Source organism: Pseudochaenichthys georgianus, chromosome 11, assembly GCF_902827115.2.
Source record: "Pseudochaenichthys georgianus chromosome 11, fPseGeo1.2, whole genome shotgun sequence".
NCBI lineage: Eukaryota > Metazoa > Chordata > Actinopteri > Perciformes > Channichthyidae > Pseudochaenichthys > Pseudochaenichthys georgianus.
In genome coordinates this window covers 21,305,842-21,332,204 of record NC_047513.1, presented here as the reverse complement: position 1 = coordinate 21,332,204, position 26,363 = coordinate 21,305,842, and the positions used below count along the sequence as shown (strand labels likewise).

General features: G+C 42.1%; 1 protein-coding gene across 3 annotated transcripts in view; it reads left to right on the top strand.

The window, feature by feature from the left end:
• elmo1 (engulfment and cell motility 1 (ced-12 homolog, C. elegans)) overlaps nt 1-26,363 on the top strand; it is a 104,396-nt gene that overhangs the window by 20,045 nt on the left and 57,988 nt on the right. For 2 of the 3 annotated variants that reach the window (XM_034094235.1, XM_034094233.1), the window contains exons 1-6: nt 3,185-3,368; nt 16,310-16,464; nt 23,295-23,335; nt 23,494-23,566; nt 23,668-23,718; nt 23,847-24,016. In XM_034094235.1, coding sequence (XP_033950126.1) covers nt 16,387-16,464; nt 23,295-23,335; nt 23,494-23,566; nt 23,668-23,718; nt 23,847-24,016 — 413 coding nt within the window. In that variant the 5' untranslated portion in view covers nt 3,185-3,368; nt 16,310-16,386. Of the gene's footprint in view, nt 1-3,184; nt 3,369-16,309; nt 16,465-23,294; nt 23,336-23,493; nt 23,567-23,667; nt 23,719-23,846; nt 24,017-26,363 lie in introns of those variants that run through there. The other variant, XM_034094234.2, reaches the window with a different exon arrangement.

Here is a 26,363-nt window from a genome sequence, read left to right as displayed (position 1 = left end):
GTTTTATTTGAAGACATTAGTTGAGTGCCTGTTAACTGTTTAGACATTTTCTTGGATCCACTCATCATGGATTGTCTATATTGTTTTTTCATTATGTCGGTCTGTTCTGTAAACACGACATCTATTTCAAGTCTGTCCTGAGAAAGGGAACCATCCTCAGTTCTTTTTGGTGATGCTCTTGAGGGTCTTAGATCTTAGGTGGTACAGAGCTTAAACCCCCTTCAGTCAAATTTGTTAAAAGTTAGATACACAATCCACTTTTCCACACTAGGGTTTTACAACAAAACTACATTTAACTTTGTATTGGATTTACTTCACAAATTAATAAGAGGATCAACCAATAAATGATCACTGGAATTTTTCGTGCCAAAAAACAAAATGGAGAAAATGGAGATTACCTGCCTTTCTCTGTTTCATATATAACATTGAACTGAACTTGGTTTAGGACTAACTTGAAATGTTTTGCTATTTGTAGAAATCTAGAGATTATTCTTCCAGAAACTTCTCAAAATACTGGTAGCCTTCAACATTTTGTCATGCACTTCTCTCTGTATCTCCTTGCGATCAAGTCAGGGCTCAGCCTGTTTGGCAATGCAATTTTACATTACAGCTTTTTGAGTATCAAAGATATGGTGGGGTATAGTCTCAGGCTTTGATGAAGTGAGGGGATTTTGACAAGAGCAGCAGTTGTGTGAACAATTGATGACAAGGGTGATTTTGAAAGATTGTCCAGTGAAACGGAGAGCAGCATCCTGGAGCTGGGGGCTGGCGGAGAGCTCAGAGGAAGGGTATTCACGAGGGAGCTGAGATAGTTTGGATAGATTATTAAAGCTTTGACAAGGAGTTTGAAAAAGTCCCCTGTGAGATCTCTGACTCAGCAGACTTCACTCTGTTTAAGCTTCCCTGACAGAAAGGGTGTGTAGATCGCGAGAAAAAACACTCTTGGCTGTCCTTCAAGGATACATTAGTGTCAAAGGTCCTCTAAAGTCTAAACCTTTTCACTTCCTCAGGTCTCCATGTCACTGAGGCCAAACCTAAACACATGACAGCTTAACGCACGCAGGGCCTCGTCTCTGTTCACCTATTTCCTGAGACAAAAACTAAAAAAAGGATATTGCATGTTTCTATTTGTTTTTTTGCTGGCGTTGCTGTGTTGAAATGTTTCCAACTTGGATCTTTGTCTTCCTGAGGCTCTCGGGGAGTTCGTGTCAGAACCGAAAGTCCTGTATTCTCGTGTTTATGAGGCTCATACGAATCAAAATTGACCTCAGCATGGGTGGAGTAAACATCTGTTTTTGTGACACTTGCACAGATGGCCTGTTGAGCTCGGAGACTGAAATAAAATATTTCATTTAGCTCATTTAACCTCGTAGCTCATTGGTCATTTTTGACAGTGTTTTTATTTGACTCACTCTGCTGGCGCCGGTATAGGGCTGTTCTGAATCTGTTGCATCATTTGTGATTGGGGGGAAGTCAAAGTCAAAGTCAAAGTCAAAGTCAAAGTGCAAGGCAAGGCAAGGCAAGGCAAGGCAAGGCAAGCAAGGCAAGGCAAGGCAAGGCAAGGCAAGGCAAGGCAAGGCAAGGCAAGGCAAGGCAAGGCAAGGCAAGGCAAGGCAAGGCAAGGCAAGGCAAGGCAAGGCAAGGCAAGGCAAGGCAAGGCAAGGCAAGGCAAGGCAAGGCAAGGCAAGGCAAGGCAAGGCAAGGCAAGGCAAGGCAAGGCACAAAAAATGAAAGACATTAAGCATTAAAAAAGAAAAGCTAATAAAAGAAACATTAAAAGAAAAAATACATGGATAAAAGTTACAGTGCAGTTTAAGATATGAATAGTTCAATTAAAAGCAGCGACAAAAAGAAAAGTCTTCAGCCTGGATTTAAAAGTAGTCCGAGTTGCAGCGGACCTGCAGGTTTCTGGGAGTTTGTTCCAGATATTTGGAGCATAATAACTGAACGCTGCTTTACCATGTTTAGTTCTGACTCTGGGGACAGAAAGCTGACCAGTCCCTGAAGACCTGAGAGATCTGGATGGTTCATCATTTAGCAGGAGGTCAGAAATGTATTTTGGGCCTAAACCATTCAAAACTTTATAAACCAGCAGCAATATTTTGAATTATATTCTTTGACACACAGGAAGCCAGTGTAAAGACTTCAGAACTGGAGTGATGTGATCCACTTTCTTAGTGTTCGTGAGGACTCGAGCAGCGGCGTTATTGGTAATCACCTGCTCTCTGGACTTCTTTGTACAACAGTGAAAATGCACCATTACATCTTACTTGGCTGTAAAAAGCAATAACACTTAACCTGAGGTTGATGAGGATTTTCTTTATTTTAATTAGTTTAAGATTGGTTTTTGGGGCTTTCTGTCTTTTTGTTTGTATTACTGTAGCTTAAGATGGACACTACTCCTTGACCCTCTTCCCTGAGCATTGTGTCTCTTGTAGGCGAGCTGTCTGTGTGGCAGGGTGGTACACTGAAAAGGATGTGAGTGGAATTAGTTTACAGGGTTAATCTTTAAGGCTCAACATTTAAGGAAAAACATGTATTAACACTCATATCTGTCATCCGATGTGAAGCTGCAACCTTAGTTTAGCTCATTATTATGCTTGGAGGTAGGGGGAAATTGCTTGCAAGTTTAAAAAGTACCTCTAACAAAGCTAATTAAAACCCAATGGTATATGTTTGATTAATACAAAACCTCAAGTGTTTATACAACATGTTGGATCAAGAACTTACTGTACTGGTCAAGAAATAGTCCGCCACATAACCCCCCGTAAAAACCACAATGTATCAACCTTTCTTTGGATTAAACAAACAACATATACATTGTTTAGTGAGCTTCACAGCTTCTGATTTATGGATATAGTCTCCTTTGGACAGAGCCAGATTAGCTATTTCAAAAGCTGCTTTAAATGTGCAGTAATTTATTCTCCCAGCAATGCACTCGAGGAGGGGAACACTAATGAGATATTTACGAAATATGATTTCCCTTAATTATTCCATTCAGCTCAATTAATTTAGTTTTTTTTATTTCTAGGAATGGATTAATTGGTTATTTCTTTACATGTGAGTTAGACACTTATCTTTGAATGATACCGCTTTTTCGGCAGACAGACCCGCTTCCTCTTTTCTCGACAAACGCCTACTTCCTCCTTCCGTCTGTCTCGCTCAGCACTCTCTGTGGCCCGAGGCTAAGCACTGCACTAACCGTTATGAAGTCTTTGTCAATGGCGTATGATGCTTAAGGCACTGCACTTGCAGGCAGATACTCAGACTTAAGTTGCTTCTAAAAGAGCTGCCCTTTCTCTACAACTCAAGCGGCAGGAAGCAGGTTGACTCGGAGAAGCACTCCTGTTGGTTGTCAAGTTTTCCGGGTGAGTCCTTGCGTCTTCATGGTGTGTTTTACTCTTCCTTCACGTTACACAGGAGGTAGTAGGCCTCAGGGTGCGGCTCGGCTCACTCGGCAGCCTCCTCTCCTCTCCAGTGTGTCACCAGTGGACACGAACATTGTGGGTAGATGTTTGCAGTCTGGAGCAGTAAATGTTTGGGTACTTTATGCAATTAATGCCGTCTGTTCCGAGATGGGAATCGATGGAGTTGTTCCACATCTGACCAGAGAAGAATGGAAATCTCAAAGAAAGGATATGTTTTAAGACAGTTCAGTTTTTGTGGCCTCATGGTTTTTTGGGGGAATGGAAATGTGGTAGTTTGTGATTTAGGAAAGGATAAAGAAAGAGCATATTTAAATCTGCTGGATTGAGAAGTAATTACTTGGCAGTTCCTCCACAATACACATTATGGATGAGTTGTGTGCCTGCGGGCCTAATTGTGCCTTGTATTTCCTTTCCCCCTGGCAAGTGTCTTTTTCGCCTCTGTGAATCGCCTTTGATTATCTGGGTACTTTTCAAAATGCCATCCAAGTACCTCCAAGTGTTTCTGACTCACTTGTTTACCTCAAATTGATGGCTTGCTCAACTCACAACTAGGGCTGTCCCGAATACCATTTTTCGGGCTCCGGATATTCGGTAGTAATCAGCAGCGAATATTCGAATATTCGGTGCGGAGAGATTTGTATTTTTTTTTTAATACATTTTTTTTTCACTTTTTTTTTTTTCCCCAAAAGGTTTCATAACACGCTCCGAATCCGAGACACCTGACAACACGCTGTTAAGCAGAAGCGCAGATAGAGCATACTATTACGATTTATATGTATTTATTGTATCAGTACTCGCAAACATTAAAACTAAATGTGTCCTCTGCATTTAACCCAGCGCAGCACCCGGGGACCAAATCTGGTTCCACATTCCGTCTATAACATTTTACAACCTGAACAGTCAAACAAAGATACAAAACACATATTTCAGCTGCCAGCTTCATGTTGCTGGCATTGTCGTGGACAACGGCTACTCGCTTATAATTCGGAATGGCAAAGGCGTCCGCCACTTCTCCAAGCTGTTCTGCAATATTTACTCCCGTATGGTTTACTTCCATTACTTTGGTTTCCAAAACAAAGTTACAGAGTTTCCACTCGCGAGTTATGAAATGACAGGTGACAGCCATATACGCCTCCATACGCACCGAGGTGGTCCAAATGTCCGTTGTAAAACTTACGGCAGTTGAGTTTTCAATCTGAGTTACAATTTGGTCTCGGTCATCGCTGTACTTCAGAGACATGGCATCTAAAATACTGGAGCGTTTGGGGACAGTGTAGCCGGGCTCCATCTTCTTCATTAATTTTCTGAAGCCTTCGCCTTCGACTATGTAAATGGGTCTCATATCCATAGCGATGAAATGTACTATGGCATCTGTTATCTCTATCTTTCTTTTCTCCGTTATCGTTTTTTTTAACTGTAGGGTCTGCTGTATTGTTGAGGATGTTGATGGCTGGGATGCGTGGGGATGCACCTATGGCCACAATGTATTATTAGGCTGAGCTACTCAACTTTATGCCAATAATTGCCTTAGCCCCAGATGTTCCCACATTACTCCTATTATTTTCACTATGCTGATAAAATTTAAAAATAATATAAAAAAATAATTCGGTTGCTTGCTTGCAACTATTTTCCAAGCAAAGTAAGTGCACGTTTTTATCATGTTTAACGTTACTGTTTAAACGGCGGATAAAGCAGCTTCATCATGGCAACTTCACAACAGCTAAGCTAAGCTAGGTTACAGCATCCAGGTGACTTTTCAGAGTTGTTGTGCCACCGTGGTAGGCCAGTTTCTTATCACATATTTGGCACACTGCCTTCTTTTTACCGTCGTCCAATTTAAAATGGTCCCACACAGCTGAAGTCTTCGGCATTTTATGGGTGAAACGAGGTGAAGCGAGGTGAAGCGTGCCATTTGCGTTCGTGACTGTGAACAGTGAACGCAATGTCAGGAGCACAGGCTGAGATTGTATATATTTCCGCATTTTAACAGTGCAATTCAAAAGTATAAATATAGTATAAGAATATGGAAATTCGCCTTTATTAATAGCATACATTTAGAAAAATATATTAATTTGTTTGAAAAATATTTTATTTTTAAAAATATTTTTTTGTTTGAAAAAAAAAAAAAAACGAATATCCGAATAATGAAATTGAAACCCGAATAGTTGGCCAACGAACGAATAGTCGAATATTCGGGTACAGCCCTACTCACAACACACTATTTAGGCTACGCTTGTTCAGCACTACACTGTCGCTCCATGCTTCACTCTTTCTCTCGTGTGTGCAGATTTAAGTGTCTAGACACACTTACAGTCGATTCAGCTGTATACGTGCAGCAGAGACGCTGGTTGTCATCTCAGCGGGCTCACCTCTCTGCAGGGGGGCGGTTGGCTGCTGTAACGAGCTGCTGGTACCGACATTTGACAGGATATCCTGGTTTGCAGCATTAAAGAGAGAACCAGGGCGGCTTTATGACACAAAGAGGCCTGCTAAGAGGCCCACAGATACTGCTTTGCTGCTTGTCAGTCCTATCTCCGAACTTTAGTAAACACCCTACTGAATTAAGTTAAAAAAACATGTTCTCATTTGATGCTGTTTGAGACACTGTCTTGGTCTTTTTAAATTGTAGGTATACACATGCATGTTAATTCTCTTAGAACCTGGCACTTCCTCCTTTGGTTAAATCTAGAAGCGATATTTCTAAACCCTGACATCAGCCTTCCCTTTTTCCTTTTGTCTTCTTCCTTTTATTTGTAGCTGTTTCGCCAGCCCTTTGTCTTAGAGCCAGCCGCTTTCCTGTTGGCTGGGTGTTGAGTATGTGTGTGTGTGTGCATTTGGGAGGGATTGGGCATAACACAATGACATTTTTAAGATTCTTAGGTTGAGTCTGCTTTTACTATCATGCTTTATAGCGGGACACTAACAGGGATGCAATTCAGGGCTTATTTCTGCAGTTGCCAGGGGGTAAGTGGCAATATTTCTGAGTAGCTTAACTCATTTGAAAAGATTGATGTTGATAAAGAAGTTGTATAACCGTATGTTACATCAATGAGAAACAGTTTTTATAGAAGTTTCGGAAAGAGTTTGAAATGTTGAGCTGCAAGTAATGCAGATGAAATGCAAAGCAAAATGAAACGGTATGTGGCAAAATAGCTAAACGAAATGGAAAAGAATACATTTGTAAAATGAACAGTGGTTTTGTTTAGGCGATACTTGAGTTTTTTTGACAGGGCTGAGGGGGTACAACTTCAGACGAGTTCTAAACTTTCAACAAGAGTCGCAAAACACTGATGTTCAGTTTGGTGTTACGTGTGTGTGTGTGTGTGTGTGTGTGTGTGTGTGTGTGTGTGTGTGTGTGTGTGTGTGTGTGTGTGTGTGTGTGGTGTGTGTGTGTGTGTGTGTGTGTGTGTTTGTGTGTGTGTGTGTGTGTGTGTGTGTGTGTGTGTGTGTGTGTGTGTGTGTGTGTGTGTGTGTGTGTGTGTGTGTGTGTGTGTGTGTGTGTGTGTGTGTGTGTGTGTGTGTGTGTGTGTGTGTGTGTGTGTGTGTGTGTGTTGTGTGTGTGTGTGTGTGTGTGTGTGTGTGTGTGTGTGTGTGTGTGTGTGTGTGTGTGTGTGTGTGTGTGACCTCAAGGGTGTAATGCGACCATCCTGTGGCTAGTGCGTTTGAAGGCATCACGCTGGGAGCAACAATAACTCGTCCTCAGCACCATGTCGGTGGCCTTTTGTATCAGCTCTCAGATAAAGGAGGGTGCTCTTTTTGTAGGCACACACACACACACACACACACACACACACACACACACACACACACACACACACACACACAGGCCCCTGCGGTAAGGCGGGCCCTTTGTAGAGGCATCAGATGAAGAGCTAGAAGGGGTTCTTTTGAAATCCACCCAGCACATAGGTTAGCAGACACACCCACACAGGCACGACACAGACTTGTGCATATACTAGAACATGAGTACACACAGCCGCATTACATTGTGACACTTTATGCTGCTCACACTCTAACCACACAAGAGCCTTAGCAACAGGTGTGGATGTTCATCAGGATGATTGTTTTATGCTTCAGAAGCATCAGAGAGAGATTCATGCTGGTACTTGCTTCATGGTATGTGTGAGGAAAAGGGCCTTATTGCTAGAATGCTTGGTTTACCGCTCAATCCAACTTTTGAATATTTTCTGTTGCTGTTTATGAGGTATAGATTAGAATGTTCTCAACACCATAGTGGTTACAGCTTGATGTTTCATTATTTAGAGTCTTGTCTGTATGTTGTCTGAAACAAATCCTTATATTGGGAGTCTGTATGGTCTGCTCGTTAGAGGTTTAAGAAGCTTCACATTTATGGTTGCTTTTTTAGATGAAAGACTTGATTTGAGTAAAAAAGTAGAATCAGTGAGTTGGAGATTTGACAGTTTCATTAACTTTTATGAGGAAGAATTTCCTTAAACTTCCAATGCAAATCATATCGACATTTATTCTAATTTATCAACTTTATGGTTTCAAATAGCTGTCAATTTATGGATTAAGTTGCTTGGGAATAATAAAGTGTCAGATTTAGAGCAACCGTCAATCTATTGTAGCATTATCCACATAATTCAATGTATTTATCGACTCAGCCTTGGTTCCAAATCCAATATCAAAGGGCTCTGATCCGATCAGAGAAAAAATGATTGATCGGAGCATCCCTATAAGATTTATTAACACAGGGGATGGGAGACGCATAAAATGTTGACTTAGTGGTTGCAGTAAAGTTCATGTGACAGGAGAAGGTGGAGAGAGAGAGAGAGAGAGGCATCAATAAGGTGAATTTGTGGCCTGATATGTATCATGTGTCAAAATGTCTGGAGGTGAGCCAAAGTGAGATCACAAGTGTTGGAGTTTGGTGTTCAGCATGCATCAGGCTGATCAGAGAAATCTAGATTAAGTGTTGTCAGCAGTGGTGGAAAATAACTAAGTAAGTTTACTTAAAGGTCCCCTAATACTGTTTTTCATCAATATATTATAGGTCTCGGATATATACAAAACATTTATCTGAAGTGTTTGACACCAAACAGATCATACATTGTAGCATCCCTTAATCCCCTCTGTTTCAGCCCTGTTTCAAAAGAGCTGATTCTCTGTCTGTTACTTTAGATGAAAATAAGGAGCCACTCCCCACGCCACTCTTGCGGCTTTCACACCAGCGCTTTTCCCTTTCTAGCTCCGAGCGGGAGCTTTTCTGGTTCAGCTCAGGTTTCCCATTTCTGCTCCCGCTCTGTTCACACCGCCCAGAGCTGCCGCTGCTGCGTCATGACGTCACCGTTCACGTGCCTGCTTCATACAATCCAAACTGCGCGGAAATCCCTCACATCGACAACAACAACTTTGATTATCCTCTTACGAAACGAAATGGAAGGCATCGGACGACTTTACTTGGAACTTACCTTGGTTGGTTTTTGGCTATTTGTTACACAAGCCAAAACATCGTTATCACATCATGAAGTGGCCAAAATCTGATCAGCTCATTTTCAGACAGGTTTTTATATAAATGGATCGGGACAAAAAGTGAGAATATTTTGTCCTGAAACTTTCAGAATCTCTTTACACAGAGGGGACACATGTTTATGTATAAAAGACATGAAAAAGTGGATTTAGCATAATAGGTGACCTTTATGTATTTAAATACACGTTTGAGGTACATGTCCTTTACTTGAGTATTTCCATTTGATGCTACTTCATATTCCTACTCACTACATCTTAGCAGCAAATATTGTACTTTTTTTACTCCTTTACATTTATTTGACAACATTAGTTACTTTTACAGGTTCATATTAATAATACAGGCATCAAATTCTAACTGATACATTATAATGTACTTCCAGATACCCGGCAGTATAAAAAGTTATTGCTATTTTTTTTCAAACTGAAAAATTACAATCGTAGACACATTAATGCATCACTAATTATAAGCAAGTGGTATAATATATATTGTTCGGAAAATGGCAACTTTGGATAATGAGTGAGATGTGGTACTTTAAGTATATGTTGCTGCATATACCGATTGTACTATACTTCAAGTAAGATTTTGAATGCATGATGTTTACTTGAAACACAGTATTTCTACACTGAGGTATTATGATGTTTACATTAAGTATAAGATCAGAGTTCTTCTTCCACCACTGGTTGTCAGTTCAATGCAAAGCCTGAGGTCAGGTAAACATCACCTGAACTGTAAATGTTGCAAAGATTAGGATTAACGGTTTAGTAGAAGTGTTCGGAGGTGTTTGATATGCTGTAACGTGTGGGCTGAGGCCGTGCTGCTTGGTCTCACTGAAAACTGCTGCCTCATGTTATCTCACATCATTAGGCTTCATTGTAAAAGGTCCCACAAGGAGCTGCCAGCAAAGGATGGGCTTTACTTAGATTTTGCCCCCCCTTGATATGTATGCCCCCAGTCTCCCTCTATCTCTCTCTCGCTCTATTCTTTCTCTCTTTCCAATTTCTCCACCAGCTAGGCCTTAACAAGTTAATCACACATCAAAGAGTGTACAGCCAACTTTTATTATTTTATTTACCGTGTTATGCCGGGGTTTTTAATGAAAGTTCTTTGAGTGTGGTTTATGCCATGTGGTGATGAAGTATTCTTTATCAAAACTGGACAAGTAATGAAGCAAATAAATGGCAAAGTCACAGAGTTAAAAAGCAGACGATGATTGTACTACATCAAGTACGTCAAGAGTTACTCTTCAAGTCCCTTCAGGTACCGATTATCTTTTTTCTTCACTTGTTCTGCTTTGCCTTTATCCTCCTCTGTCCATCTGCCTTGCATTTTGGAATCATCCTGTGTTTATTCAGTTTCTCTTAATCTACCTTTGAAGTCATTATCATTTCATGTTGACTCTTTCCTTCTGTCATCCTTTAATCTCTATCACTCTCTTCCTCCCTCTCTGTCTCCTCATGTTCTCTTGTCTTCCTCTCCTTCATGGCTCCATCTCCTCTCTTTCTCCTTTCCGTCCCTCCTCCCTTCACAGACGGTGTGACCCTCACATCATTGCATGTTATGAATTATTGAGCTGAAACCTGGCACTCTTCTGCTGCTCAACAAATCACAGGCCTTCTCTCTTTCTCCGTTTCCTCTCCTCTTACCTTTTTTATTGATGGTTTTGTTCCCTTTCGACCTCTGGCACCATATCAGATCACAGGGTAACGTGAGATTTCGCTTTTTCCCTACTCTTTTGTGGCTAATCTTGAAGAATTACGGCACATGCCTCTCTGGTTTCGGCAGGTGGGCGCTTGCTCGAGGACAGATTAACTGCACACAAACATTCACAGATTACAATATGTGCTGGACTGCAGCCCAGTTAGATGAGTACTATTGGTTTTGGCAGCACTTTAGTGCAAACGGGACATTAGGGCAATTAAAACAATGAAAGGATTGTAAATGCGTGTGATATAAGTGGGGGGGGGGAGAATGGTCTGTTTAATGGCCCTGTTTATGTTTTGTGGTCAAACTCTGCAAATAGTATTTACTGAGGAGAAAGAGACTTGGCAGGAAATGGAGAAATGTCAGATGGAGTAGACAAAAATAACAAACAGTGGAAAAGAGGAGAGGAAATAAAGGAAGTGTGAACAGAAAAGCTTCTTCTGAAAAAAGCGGGAGCTCTGTGTCCTATCAGCCGGAGTGTAAAATAAACACACTCACACACACTCAACTGAACCAGGTCGCTGCAGATCACCTGCTCTTACATAATGAGCTTTGACAGCAGCAAGCTCGATAACAAAGTTCCATTTACACCGTAAGGAGGCTGTGATGAGATGCCACAGCGACAGATTGGGAATTGATACACGGCCACCCACGCTATAGTAAACATGATGACTTACATAGGATATTGAGACAAATATTCAAGACAGAGTGTGTGTGTGTGTGTGTGTGTGTGTGTGTGTGTGTGTGTGTGTGTGTGTGTGTGTGTGTGTGTGTGTGTGTGTGTGTGTGTGTGTGTGTGTGTGTGTGTGTGTGTGTGTGTGTGTGTGTGTGTGTGTGTGTGTGTGTGTGTGTGTGTGTGTGTGTGTGTGTGTGTGTGTGTGTGTGTGTGTGTGGTGTGTGTGTGTGTGTGTGTGTGTTGTGTGTGTGTGTGTGTGTGTGTGTGTGTGTGTGTGTGTGTGTGTGGTGTGTGTGTGTGTGTGTGTGTGTGTGTGTGTGTGTGTGTGTGTGTGTGTGTGTGTGTGTGTGTGTGTGTGTGTGTGTGTGTGTGTGTGTGTGTGTGTGTGTGTGTGTCCTGCACGGGTCTGATTTTCAAGACCCGCTCCCGCCCCGCACCCGCGACGTGCAATACCGAACCCGCCCCGCTACCCGCACATATTGCCAATTAGTTCCGCGACCCGACCCGAACCCGCATAGCCTATATATGAGCAGTGAAAACGTGCAATTATTAACACACGCAGTTGCATATTTGTCTCAAAAAGCGTGGGATGTTGGTTATTTTCTCCATCTAGGATGACACTAAAAGCCTCCCAGACGTTGGATTTCGCTCTTGAGGAAGTGTTATTGAAAATGCTGTATTCTCCGCTAGAGAGCTTCACCTCAGCCATTTCGAATGTGGCGCGCACAGCAGCAGATTGATGCGCTGCAGAGGTTATGATTATGCACGGTCCCGCGGGGGAGAGGTCTGAGGATTTAAACATTAAACTAAATTATCATTATTTCAATATATTTATTATGCAACACCCGCGACCCGACCCGCATCATCTTTGTTTTACCCAGAACCGAACCCGGAAAAAAGCGTTTGGAAAATACCACCCGCGAATCACTGTGTGTGTGTGTGTGTGTGTGTGTGTGTGTGTGTGTGTGTGTGTGTGTGTGTGTGTGTGTGTGTGTGTGTGTGTGGGTGTGTGTGTGTGTGTGTGTGTGTGTGTGTGTGTGTGTGTGGTGTGTGTGTGTGTGTGTGTGTGTGTGTGTGTGTGTGTGTGTGTGTGTGTGTGTGTGTGTGTGTGTGTGTGTGTGTGTGTGTGTGTGTGTGTGTGTGTGTGTGTGTGTGTGTGTGTGTGTGTGTGTGTGTGTGTGTGTGTGTGTGTGTGTGTGTGTGTGTGTGTGTGTGTGTGTGTGTGTGTGTGTGTGTGTGTGTGTGTGTGTGTGTGTGTGTGTGTGTGTAATCAATAAGCAAGCCTCAAGGCTGTCCATCTCTGAGTCATCTGAAGTTCTCGGAAGATGATGACGAGGTGCTCGGAATACACACACACACACACACACACATATACATACACACACAGGCTTTCATTGAAACATGACAAATCCTCAATCAGAAGGTTAGTCGTATATTTTGAGTTGAGAAATGTTATGACCTCAATTGTCAAATATAATTTTGGTTTAGTAAAGCCTTTGTAGCCTGCTATACAACTACCTATTTCTAAATACTAATATATACTACAAGCATCTCCGCCTTATTGCAGCTCAGTCTATTTATTTTATCATCTAAGATGTGAGACTCAGTTTTGAGATACATTTGTCGTGTGCCTTTGCTTTTTCTTCCCAATTGCTTTGGCTAACCCGGTTGCGTCTTTAAAATCTCTCTGAAAGTGTTTGTGCTCATTTCTCTTGACACCAAATCAATTGAGACCATTTTAGCAAGGTTGTCATAAACTAAAATTATTCCTAGGTTATTTAGAATACCATTACTTTCTGATAAGCATCAGACACAGATACAGCTGAGGCTAATGAGACGCCACCAGACAAGCTGTGTATATTTCATCGTGAGGGAGACATGAATGTCTGTTGCAATTTTCTCAACAATCAATACAAAAATATTGAAGCATTAAACATAAAACCACTAAAGTGAACCTCATGGTGGCACTAGTTGGGGACTCAGAGGAACAGCAAAGTATTACAATTCATCCTAAGGCTTCCTCGAATGTATGTAAAAGACTTTCATAGCAGTTCAGATAGAGGGATAAATAAGACTGCATGTAAAAAGAGTCCATCTCAAGAGTGGCAGCTTTCCAGCTTACACCAACTCGACTGCCTCTCCATGTGTTCAGTCAGTATGTGTGCATAGATGACTAACATGCTGTTGTAGAATATAGCTGAATGAATCACTCATTCACACATCCTGTGCGTATGTACGGCAAAGTCTTGAGGAACATTTTATATTCTTACATAGAGTCAATGATGTTGCTGCTGATCATCCTATAACATGCAGGTAGTCTGTTAAGTGTTATGTGTGCAGGAATGTGCTTATCCAGATGTTTTTATTCATCTGTCTGTTTTATTTAAGTTTTGTTCACTGCACATCCTATTCACAAGCTTCATTTCTGAGAATGGTGACCACAAGTTATATTTATCTGCATTAGGGTTGCAGCGGATAGGCAGAGGGAAAGGGAAGCAGAGAGACAGCTGTATGCACTGACGTGTCTCTCAAAGTATTTAGCATATGTTCTTGAACCACTCTAATGTCCAATGATCATACCCCGTCATATTTCAATGCTTTAAAACTCCAGGGAGACGGGTGCATTGAGTCATATTTGGGGAGTTGTGACAAACGTGACTTGAGTATGACACACGCTTCTGAAAGAAAGATGCATCCACATCTTGAGCTATTGATGCAGCGGCTGCCATGGCAACGGGCCCTTGAATAAAGGCTATGTGGATCATTATGGGGTGACTCACACACACCATGCCCGGCCAGTCTCGTTACGTAAAAATCCTTAGATTGATACATGCTCATCAAAAGCACACACATGCTTACACATACTCTCTCTGTGTGTTTATATCCACTGTTCAGATATTCACACACACAAACAACTGGTCAGTGTTAGTGCACATTTTATGAATCACTATTCAGCCTGTGTTTATGCACACAACACTCACACTAGTCTGCTCAATAGCTTTCTCCCAGGAGTTACTCGGAGCCCGTCTTAATGCAGAATGGATTGAGATTAAATATGTAAACAGGCTTCTAAACCAGGAACTAGGATGATCCAAGCTTTCTAAACGGGCTCGAAGGCAAATTATTGATGCCAGCTTCAGTCCGTTTTGGAGGGTGTATATATGGTACATTTTCCACTTGATAACTGTCTGCTGGTGGGTTTCATTATAACCCCTGCAAGCACACAGAAGTGGCTTTACCCAGCTTCCCCGGCGAGGCTTTAGAACTGGCCTATTTTGGAAAGCCACAGGGTTGCAGGTAGAGTCTCCTGCCTGTTCCTCTGATATCACAGGGGCCAGGGCGGTGCCACCAGGGATTACAAGTTCAATATTCGAGTGTGTGTGTGTTTGCTTTAAAGAGATATGAGTGTTTGCGTGATTGTTGCTATGCGAATGTAGGGCGGTTGCAAGTACAGATTTAGATTTCTGTTTGTGAATTTCAGTTGCATTTTTATTTTTTACACATACAAATATTTAAGTACCTTTTTAATTTCTTCTGTCTCTTTGTACCTCACTGTGAAATGAATGTGAAACGAATTCTCTTCTTCACTCTGACCCTCGTCCTCCTTTTGAAAATGTTCCTTGAATTTGTATTACTGGTTAAAAAGACTGATTTAGAGTTGTTATCATAAAGAGGAGGAATTTGATTGGGAAATGTAACGGTGCCATCATTTCCATATGACATCAAAAGTCGTTTATGCCACCATTTCTTTTTAAATATTGCTCAATGCCATATGCAATATAATATATCTGTGTCATGCTCATATATATTGGTCCGAACATTTACTCCAAAGCTAAGCCTAGTTATCCAGATGATGAATAGGTCATTTACTCCGTGTTGTCAAAGCGTATCCAAAACCACAGAAGAGAAGAGGGCCCCACAATAGAGAGTAAACAACAGGCAGGAAAGCAACTATTAAAGCAGGTTTTTGTACATATTTGTATTCCTCTTTTTCATGGAGAGCACAAAAACAACACTTGAAAGTATTTGTGTAATTTCTGGCTGCAACATTACTTCAGTAAAAGAGAGATGGAGCAGCGATATCTCCCAAACTGCAGGGATTTAAAGGAGTCGCATATTTTATTCTGGAAGTCATAAAATGCTACAGGGTGGTTTCTGTCTTTCTGTTGCGTTTAAATGACCGAATTAGGGCGAGGTCTCAGCGAAACAAAGTAGATCTTTAAAAAACACTGTAACTTTACGATTCACTCACCTGCTGTGACCTCATTAGCAGTTAAACTTTGATTTGAATTAAGCTCTTGAGTGTATCTGCCCCACCGGCTCGTTCTGTGTGTCAACAACTGCAAATTAAATAAGGTTACTGCTGGAAAGAAGTCGATTGAGAGGACAAATAACACCAGTTTGTTTGCTTTGGTTTGCATAAGTAGGTTGGATGTTGAACTGTGAATTTGAATATGATTGTAAGCACAGGAACTTGCATGAAGGGCTTCGCTTTTAAGGTCAACCGTGACACAAACACGAGAGCGTGTTCTAGCTGAGGACGAGAGATGGCAGGTAATGAATGTGTGGTTTTATAGCACTGATGAGAAACCTGCCCTCAGATGCTCCTGATGATGTGAGAAGCCATTGTGTGTGAACGTGTGTCCGTACCCTCAAGAGTAAAGTGGTGAAAGTAGGTCAATTTGCTGATTTCCTCTGAAGCTTTAAATGTTGTATGAAATTGAGTGATTGGTTTGAGCGGCTTCTGCCAAATCACTTGCTGTTGAGTATCTGCAGAGTGCTTCACTGTACCCATGTATTGTGTATTTTTCAGCATTGTTCTTGTTGACCTTTCTCCATAGTCATATATAATACTCGTCATATATAATACTATAATATAATATAATACTATTTGGAGGATGCTAATGCAAACAAACACCTGAAGTAACCAGACCTAGTTCTTGACTAATGTGCCCCATTGTCTGTCTCTTCCCTCTCGTCTCTCTTTCCTTCTCCTTCACTCTTGTCCTGCAGGTTTGGATGAGCTTCCTCCAGCAGTAGTGACCGAGGTGTGAGTAAGAGAGACCGACACCCCCCACCCCCCCACAGCCATGCCGCCGCCGGCAGACATCGTGAAGGTGGCCATTGAGTGGCCAGGGGCCTTCCCCAAGCTCATGGAGATAGACCAGGTAGGTGTCTGAGCACACAAACAACGTGTGTGTGTGTGTGTGTGTGTGTGTGTGTGTGTGTGTGTGTGTGTGTGTGTGTGTGTGTGTGTGTGTGTGTGTGTGTGTGTGTGTGTGTGTGTGTGTGTGTGTGTGTGTGTGTGTGTGTGTGTGTGTGTGTGTGTGTGTGTGTGTGTGTGTGTGGTGTGTGTGTGTGTGTGTGTGTGTGTGTGTGTGTGTGTGTGTGTGTGTGTGTGTGTGTGTGTGTGTGTGTGTGTGTGTGTGTGTGTGTGTGTGTGTGTGTGTGTGTGTGTGTGTGTGTGTGTGTGTGTGTGTGTGTGTGTGTGTGTGTGAAGGAAAAGCCTTAATTACAGATGTTTAACAGTCGCCACTGCTTTGACATCACTTTACAGAATAATGCTTTATAATTGATGGCTTTCATCTTACACCATAAATTAAGGCCTATATTATTAAATGTTAGTTATTTTTGTGTCTCAGCAGTATAATTAATTTGTTATTTTAATAGTATGTGTAGCTCCATCATGTCAGGCCAATGGCCGCTCTACGTTGGTCATTATCAGGGTAGAAAGATCTATCGGATAGGTGCACGTAGATAAAAGATCATTTGTGGCAAAACACTTGGTAGTGTTTAGCTTGGACGCTAACAAATCTCTCATGAAAGGACATTAAACAGCACCTCTAGATGGCATGTTTGACATTTAAAGCTGCCCCCGAGTGCTGCTTTCATCCGTTAAAATGACACCGGCTTGAGAAGATTGCATTGGCTTTAGTTTATGAATTTGGTAATGACTAAAATAAACGTTTAAATATTTTTCTCTGGCTGTGTGCAGACAGCAGCTTGCAGAAAACGCCCTAACAAAGGATCATTTGTGAGTGAAAAGGCACCTCTCTCTGCAACACCCTGCACAACGGCAGATGTGTTTTGTGTAGTTAAACAATACAAACAAAGCGTGGTGTTTGTTATTTTTTTAGGATATTTCCAGCTTGCATCTATTACAGGTAAATCTTCAAACTTTTTTGGATATGACATTTATATTTAACGCTCATGAAAACAATATTTCTGATTCGGCATTTCCAGTATATAAAGCAACTAACAAATAAAGTCGTTCATAACAACAGGTAAGCTGTAATGAAATGTGTATTTAACAGGCTTCAGAATGATTAGGCTACCCATAAAGACTTTACTGTTTAAGTGTAGATAATCTGAGTTTGAACTTTTACCTATGTGTAACTTCAGTTAAAAAGTCATGCTTTATTAAAATGATTGAGAAACACTGCATTTAACAAAAGAAAATCAAATGTCACTGATTTACAAAACATGGCTGCTGTAGATCACGGTGAAAATGATTGACTTTAACATTTTCAACACTACCATTAATATATAGATAAAAGTAATGCAATACCCCGTTTTCATAATGATGCCAATTGCCTGATCAGAGGCTTTGAGAGTGTGTATGCCAGCACACACAGAAAAAGGGCGCATTCAATGTCAGATCATCAGTGGCTGACACGTTAACGAAATAATTAACCCAAACAATGTTTACCTTGTGCTCGGGGATATGTTTACTCTTAAATTGTTGTTGATTAGACATCACATTTGTAAAATGGTGTGGGGGTGTGTGTGTGTGTGTGTGTGTGTGTGTGTGGACTCATGGATGGGCTAATGATTGTAAAAGCCATGAGTCACTGTGGCAACTGGAGCCACGATTTCCCTTCTCAATGGATGAGCCAGTGAATGAAACATTGAACTACTGCCATGGAGTCCTGAACACTTCAGTGTGGATTTAGGGATGTCGTTTTTGGTATTTAATGACCCTTATCAGCAGGGCTCTTGCAGTCTGTATTGTTTAACGTCTTTAGCTCCAGTTAGGTCTTTCTTTCACTAGAAGCCACTTCACTTCCTCCCATCCCTCCACTTTTCTCTAATCCTCTTATCTCTCCCTGTCATCTCTCTCTTGTTCCTCCTATCTGTTGCCTCCTCCTCGTCCTCTTGTGCTTTCTCTTGTCCGTTCCCCCTCCTCACTCGTCCTCCCCGTCTTTTGTTGTAACTGTAAAACTTGTGCTGCTGTGCCTCCTCCTCCCTTATTCTCCATCACCCCCCCACCTCTGCTGCCTCCCCCCCCCCCCCCGCGCATCTCCTCCGTACAATAGGCCCTGCAGCAGCAGCATATGTCTGTCTGAGTCATGCCATGGGGAGTGGGCTTCAGCTGCTCGCGCTGTCTTGAGACCCAAAGAAAGTGTGTGTGTGTCTGTGCGTGTGTGTGTATTGCAAATGTGTGCGTGTATTTTTGTTTGTTTACGTGGGTTCGACTCTGCATAAGTGAAATTGTGCGTGGGTGTGTTTGTGTGGCAACACGCATACTTGTTACTATTCATGCATGCGTGTTTGCTTAACATCTCTGTGTTTGTGTATCACGTTGCGTGGGGATTCATCCCTGTGTGTGTGTGTGTGTGTGTGTGTGTGTGTGTGTGTGTGTGTGTGTGTGTGTGTGTGTGTGTGTGTGTGTGTGTGTGTGTGTGTGTGTGTGTGTGTGTGTGTGTGTGGTGTGTGTGTGTGTGTGTGTGGGTGTGTGTGTGTGTGTGTGTGTGTGTGGTGTGTGTGTGTGTGTGTGTGTGTGTGTGTGTGTGTGTGTGTGTGTGTGTGTGTGTGTGTGTGTGTGTGTGTGTGTGTGTGTGTGTGTCCATAACACACACTGCATCCATCGAAATACCTTCAGTGCCCCACGGGCATGAAAGTATGACATTTGAGTTTGGATGCTGGGAAATTGGTATTGGTGCAGGCAATTGTAATAAGCATGTTAATGTTATTGTTTTTTAGAAATGTAATGGAGAGCAGGGAGAGGACAAGGTGAGAGGGCTGCTGATGTCTGTCCCTAGAGAATATATAAGCAGGACAATTCCAAGGAAAAACAATGTTCAGTGTATCCAGAGTTTACTGTGGCCATATAATGAAACTAAGTTTAGTTTTTCACTCCGTTTGTACCTCTGCTTTGTTCTCCACCAAATTTGCAGGGAAATATCTTAGCTTCTAAATGCTCTGCTATATTAAACAGCTAATCGCTTACTTTGTTGTCTGCTGCGATGCTGAGCATACAGCTAGGATACAGTGGGTTTATTAGAGCTTTTTGAATGCATTCAGACGACAATAGAGGGTGATTAGAGTGACTCAAAACAATAACGTTACATCTGAAAATGTAAAAGGATGAGCCGTTAGAAGCTGAAAGGCTGTGTAGAGCTGACAGGAACTGAACAATCAGATGCATTACTCATTGTGATCATCTGTCAAATACAAGTCGTTTTACTGCTGAACATGCTTTAGTCACTAAATCAGTCAAAAACAAAACTTGTTAAGAAACCCAAAATGAGATTTAATTATTGAATTCCTTATGGCCATTGCTGGGAACTGTTTGTGCATACTTTTTGAATCTAGAATGAAATAAATCGGTTCAAGAAGTGTAAAACAAAATGCATCCTTGTGTGTCGTAATGGTTTTAATGTCTGTTGTGACAATGCTGCCGTCAGTCATTGGTACTAGCTGGTGAAGTGAGTGTTGTGCAACTGAAGGACCTCGGAAAGAGAGGAAGTGTACTTGTTATCCTTCCACTAACAAAAGAGACACTGTCAGATAACAGGAGCTTAGGAGCTCATAGATGGTAAAGAACCCCTTAATATAAGTTGAATTCAATATATAATACACACAAACAAACATACACATGTTTGCCACCGCACAAGGTGAATACTCCTTACTTTGTGGGTTGCAGTCATAGACTGTATATATAAAGGTTGCAGTAGTAGTGAGGGAGAGGAAGATGTTGTGGGAGTGCAAACAGGGCAGTATGAAAAACACGAGTAGAGGGAAAGTGGAGGTGCTGAAACTCCTGGAAGATGAAAGCGTTGGTAAAGTCCTCTGAGGTGAAAAGATGAACATAAATGAATTAAGGTTAAAGGTAGGGTAGGTAAGAATGGAGAAACCAGATCGAGTGCGCTAGAATTTGAAAGTACGCAGCCGAAGAAAATCTGCCCCTTCCTTCAGACTTCCTTCCAGAGCCCCTCCTCCAACACACACGAACGCGCACATGACCAATGAGGGCACGAGATAAGTTTGTGCACAGATGGAAGGCTGACAGGCAGGTAGGCCATCCAGTTACTTTAGCCGGCTCAGATGATTGGTCGTGCTTTTTACAGCGCCACGGCTTCCAGAGATGACATTTTTGAATGTATTCATTGCTATCGGGATGTTCAGAGCATTCCATGGAATATAACAAAAAGTGTTTCTGAAGTGAATTACCTACCCTACCTTTTATGCTAGATTTAAATTCAACTAAATGATTGTTTAACTAAAACAGGCTGTGTATGATGTCGATATTTTGAATCTATCTTAAACAAACACATCTCTGTTGAGGTTTAATTTAGGAGTAAAGGACCTTTTAAAAAAGAGACTTATACAAAAACAAGAAGAACACATTTTCGAACGTGCAGCTGAAACACTTACAAATAGCAGCAAAAAGCTCATCCAATAGTAATTGTTTGAGAATACAATTTGATAGAAGAGTACATATGAAAGGGCCTCACATAGGAAAGAGATTTAAGGTTAGCACAAGTAATACAGAAGCAAGACATTAAACTAATTTAATTTAAGTAAAATGTTTTCCTAATAACTTCTACAAGTTTTGCAGAAATATGTATTTATAATTAATAGCCGCATAATTGCCATAATTAACCGCCCCAAATGTATATGTATTAGTTTATTAATAATACAGTTCAAAAAGCTTGAGAAAAGCTTTGATCATGTATGAGAGAAGGGATTGCTCCAAGCTAAGCACAAGTGGTTTAACGTCTTTAAAAATATTGCAAACCTTTGCGCTTTCTTTGATGATGGAGCATTTTTATAACTTGCTATCAAGAAAGCTGAAGCAGATCCATGACATACCGATCATTTGCTGTACAAATCTAGATTAATGATGGTCCTACACCTTTGTAAGGCATATTGCATCGTGTACATTTGTGATTTTATCGTCAGAGGCATGCGTTATATATTTTTTTTCAAGACATACCAATGCATTGTTATTGAACATGAAAAATGTCCTAAATGAGCATGTTTAAACCCGTCCATGCGTGTGTGTATTCACTGCAGTCTAACAGCATACTGTAGCTCCCAGAGAGCCTGAGGAGGACGGCAGTGGCGAGCGAGCGGAGACTAAGTTCATACTGTATGGCATTATGCACACACTGCTTATATTTGTCGCCTCATCCTTCCCTGTGGACTTTGCTTGCTCTTCATTTTCCTTTAATCCGTCGCTCTCTGTGTTCAGCAACCACTCTTCTGCTCTCACTAACAATTATCAGCCACTCTCCGGCTTCCTGTGTTTGCTGTTGTTTTCCTTTCATCTCATTCAGTTTGCGTATTTCTCACTTTTCTTATCTTTTGTTCACATAAACCCCCTCCCTCCTCTTCTGTCCCCCCTCTGCCTTTGTTCCCCTGCCATATACTGTATGCCCATCATCCTGCCACCACTCTCTTCCCTCTGTACATCTTCATCACTTCAGCTTTTGTTCTTTTGAAGAAGCCTCTCTTCTTGCTCAGGCTCAGGAAAAAACACAATCACACTGACATTCATAATGTGTCATACACTGTGACTGCATACAGATGCTAACTTATTTTCTCTGTGTGTTTGGTAGTGTGCGTATTTGTAGCTGTGTGAGTTTGTGCACACACTTGTGACTTTAGAAAAGCTTATGTTCTGCACAGTGGGAGACCCTGACCCATCGTTCCAGAGATTGAGCATCGCACCTTCATAACAACTCACCAAGGACAGAATAGAGAGAAAACTATCCCATTATCTAGTACGGGTCAAGCTCCTCAATCGCTGGATTTCCCATAATGCAACTCCAACATGGAGGACCTCTTAAACCCACCTCGAGAGGAAGAGGAGTGAGGAGGTCTCTGGAGGAGCTTGGAGCGAGGAAACCCCAGTGTATCCTACAAATACGTGTTTCTATCAAGTAGCGCTTGGCGTATGAATGTCTTCCCTCCACATGTGACACAAAGCTGCAGCACGTCATTAGAGACTTATGTTGCTTATAACTGATGCTGTCAAAAAAGATTTCCCATTTGGCAGATTTGGCTTCCTCTCCTCTCCGTGAGGGAAGCAAGGAGGAAGTTAACTTAAGGAAAAGCACCCATTGCGACATTTGGCAGGTTAAGGGTATAAGTTAGAACATCATTAAACAAAATGTCAAAACGATTTACTTTAATACCTAAACATGTGTATCACATTGGCAAGGACATCAAACATGATTAAACATAACCAGCCTTACCATAGTTGAATCAATAAGATGCAAATGTTGAAGAGTCCAAAATACAGTGTTTCATAGAATAGATTATTGATGATCCTGTGGACCTTCTTCTGAAGACACTGCTTTATTTCTTAAGTATGTTGCACTGTTGGAGGAGCCTAGGACTTGAGCTTTTCGTTGCCAAACATATGGTATTGTGCAACTGAGCGAAGAAGGGACACGAAGGGAAGGGAAGTAAAGTAAAAAAGCCTCCATCTTGAACTTATTGTAGAAAAGTACTTGAGTAAAGCCTCTTGGTTGCTGTCGACCTCTGTGGAGCAGAGTGTCACAGCCGCTGGTCTGGAAAGAGCTTCACATCCAATGAAACACAGACATGGTCACTGATCCCACATCAGAAGTCGGACGGTTAAATACAGGCTCCAGAACGCCAGCCTCTCGTTGTGCCAGTCCTGTAATATAAAATAATTACAGCGGACTCTGACTTGAATACTGTTTTAGAAACTGTGGACTAAATGTAGTTTTGCCTTTCCCCACAGAAAAAGCCTCTCTCAGCCATCATTAAAGAAGTGTGTGAGGGGTAAGTCTGCATGCCTTTCACCTAAGGCTTCTTACAAAACCCTTCTTTCTGGATTTCCATAAATAAATCCCATTAGCTGTATTTTACACAAGATGTTCTCCACATTTAATACCAATTATGCAATGTTTCCCCCCCCCTCTCCACTCAATGGCTTTTAGGTGGTCCCTGGGGAACCATGAAAACTTTGCTCTGCAGATTGCTGATGCCACAAATTTCTACATCACAGAAAAGGTTTGGTTATCTGTTTTAACCCTAGCCAGCAGTATCCGAGGTAAGAGAAAAACCCGCCTCAGGTGTTCACTTACCTCTTTTATCTTGGTTAATCTTCACAGAATCGCAATGACATAAAGAATGGATCTATTCTGCGCTTGACCACCTCTCCTGTAAGTTCATTTCTTAGAATACTGTCCTTTTTGAGTAAGACTCTGCTAAAGGGAGAAACCTCTTTTTAATTGTAATCATCCCAGGGTATTTTTAAATGCGTGTCCCCCCTCACCTTGTCCCATTTTAGTACCAGACTGCAGTCCAGCTTCACGAACGGATCCAGTCTACCAGCATGGACGCCAAGCTGGAGTCTCTGAAGGACCTGGCCAACGCCTCGAGGGACATCACCTTCGCTCAAGAGTTCATCAACCTGGACGGCATCTCCCTGCTCACTCAGATGGTGGAGAGTGGGACAGAGTGAGTCAACGTTCTATCTCTATCTCTTCCGATGATATCGATTTACTCCACTGTAGTGGTTTTCTCACCCACACACAATTTCTCGTTCTTCTTTGTGTCATGAGTTTCATAGAGATATATGGAACACTTTGAAGAATATAGATTTACAGTGGGAGGTCTACTCATGATTTCTCATCCAATCTGGCTCTCTGGAGTTATTGTCCCTTTCTTGGTAATCATTAGTTTGAAGAGTATCCCACCCGTACAGATCTGAGGCCAGGATGAGTTATTTGGAGTTGCACTGTGCATTCTGATTGGTTAAGTTCAAACGCAGGTGATTGACTTGTCAAATCATCCTATTAATCTAGATCTATTCATTTGCATCGTGGGTTACAGCTGGCCCTTTGGAGAATTGATGGTAGATCAGCATGCTGTAGTGTTCGAAAACAATACTGGATAGACATTTCCAGGCTGTGTCTGTGTTCTTGAAGTCATCTTGCTTCCATTGTTGCTGCTGAAAAGAAAACTGCTGCTGTGCAATCACTGATAGAAAGCATCCTGTAAACATTACTTCACTGCCTTAGAGTACAAATACATGTTGTTTTGTGAGATATCAAACCAAACAGGAGAACAACACTGAGATTTCTTTCAATCTTGTTGATGTCGTCTTCCCTATCAACAATATATACCGGCACTAGTTGTATCATGAAAACACAAGGAGTCTGACCTGACCATTCACAGTTCTCTCAGTCTTTATGTAAAATCTTTTTTGAGGAGGCACAATGTGGTTACGTACAGTTGAGCGTACTGCTAATCCACAGAGAACAAGAGAAGAAGTGGCTTGTGAAGAACATGCCTAAGGGCTCCTTTTTTACTTTTTGACAATGATGGTAATATTTAACCACTGACTGAGAACAGAGCACTGGTTTTTGACTGTTCAGCAGATCCAAAATGTGTGTGTGTGTGTGTGTGTGTGTGTGTGTGTGTGTGTGTGTGTGTGTGTGTGTGTGTGTGTGTGTGTGTGTGTGTGGTGTGTGTGTGTGTGTGTGTGTGTGTGTGTGTGTGTGTGTGTGTGTGTGTGTGTGTGTGTGTGTGTGTGTGTGTGTGTGTGTGTGTGTGTGTGTGTGTGTGTGTGTGTGTGTGTGTGTGTGTGTGTGTGTGTGTGTGTGTGTGTGTGTGTGTTGCGAGTGGGGTGCCCTGGAGACTGTCTCAAATGAAGGTTAAAGTGAGGACATTTTTCGCTGAGGTGGAATTTATCATCCGTGATGCCAGTGGGAGGTGTGTTTGTGTGTGTCTCTTAGCAAACTGTGATTTCAAGGCTCCAGCCACAGTGAAAGCCCAGAGGATAGCTACAGTCGGAGTGCAAACGTGCTGACATACGGTGCAAACTGGCAGGGAGGGCGGCAGCCTGAGACGCTCTCGTTTTCTGCCTCATGCGACTTTCATTATTTATCCCTTTTGCCCCAGCGAGAGAAGAAATAGATTGAAGAAATGTTTGCTTGCATAATGAGTCGGCTCTAAGACACACTCGAGTTGTAAACTAACACTCCCACGAGGTCAAGCATGCCCTTACTCATGCACAGGGGCGGACTGGCCATTGGGAATACCGGGAGTTTCCGGTGCCTTGCTCAAGGGCACCACGGCAGGGCAGGAGGTGAACTGGGACCTCTCCAAGTAGAAGTCCACACTCCAAATGTAGGTCTGGTCGGGGACTTGAACCGGCGACCCTACCGCTCACAGTCCAAGCCCCAACTGACTGCCATAGATTTAGTCCCTAATTTTGCTCTCAAAGTGCACCAGATTGATGCATTTAACTTCAACATTTAAAAAAATCTCTTCCCGGGGGAGCAGGCCCCCGGACCCCCCTAGAGGGGGTGAGGTCCACCACCTGCCCACACCCCCTGTTAAATTGTCTCACCCACATTGAGGATGCATCCTACGCCCATGTTTTAACTATTTTGCACTCGGCAACTCAAGGGCTCAGGTAATGTGATTACTATATGAATAATGGTCCAAAATAACATTAAATGCATCGGATTTTTTGTTAAATAACATACTTTCGTCGCCGGCCAGCCGATACATGCCGCGCATTAAGGGGGCCTGTCTGTCAATTAATCCCCGGGCCACTTTTCCCCCCCAGTCCGCCCCTGCTCATGCACACCAGAAAAACCCAAACACTTGAGTTCAAGACACAAGCACACACTGTGACCTTTACGGGGCTCTGCAAACTGTTCTTTGTGCTGGATTCTTCACTTGAACAAACCTCCAATGAAACCAAAATGATTCGTGCTTTCATGCGCTTTATTGTTTTGTACTGTATGTGCTTAAAAGCTCAAATAACAATCAGATATTTAACATCTCCTCTACA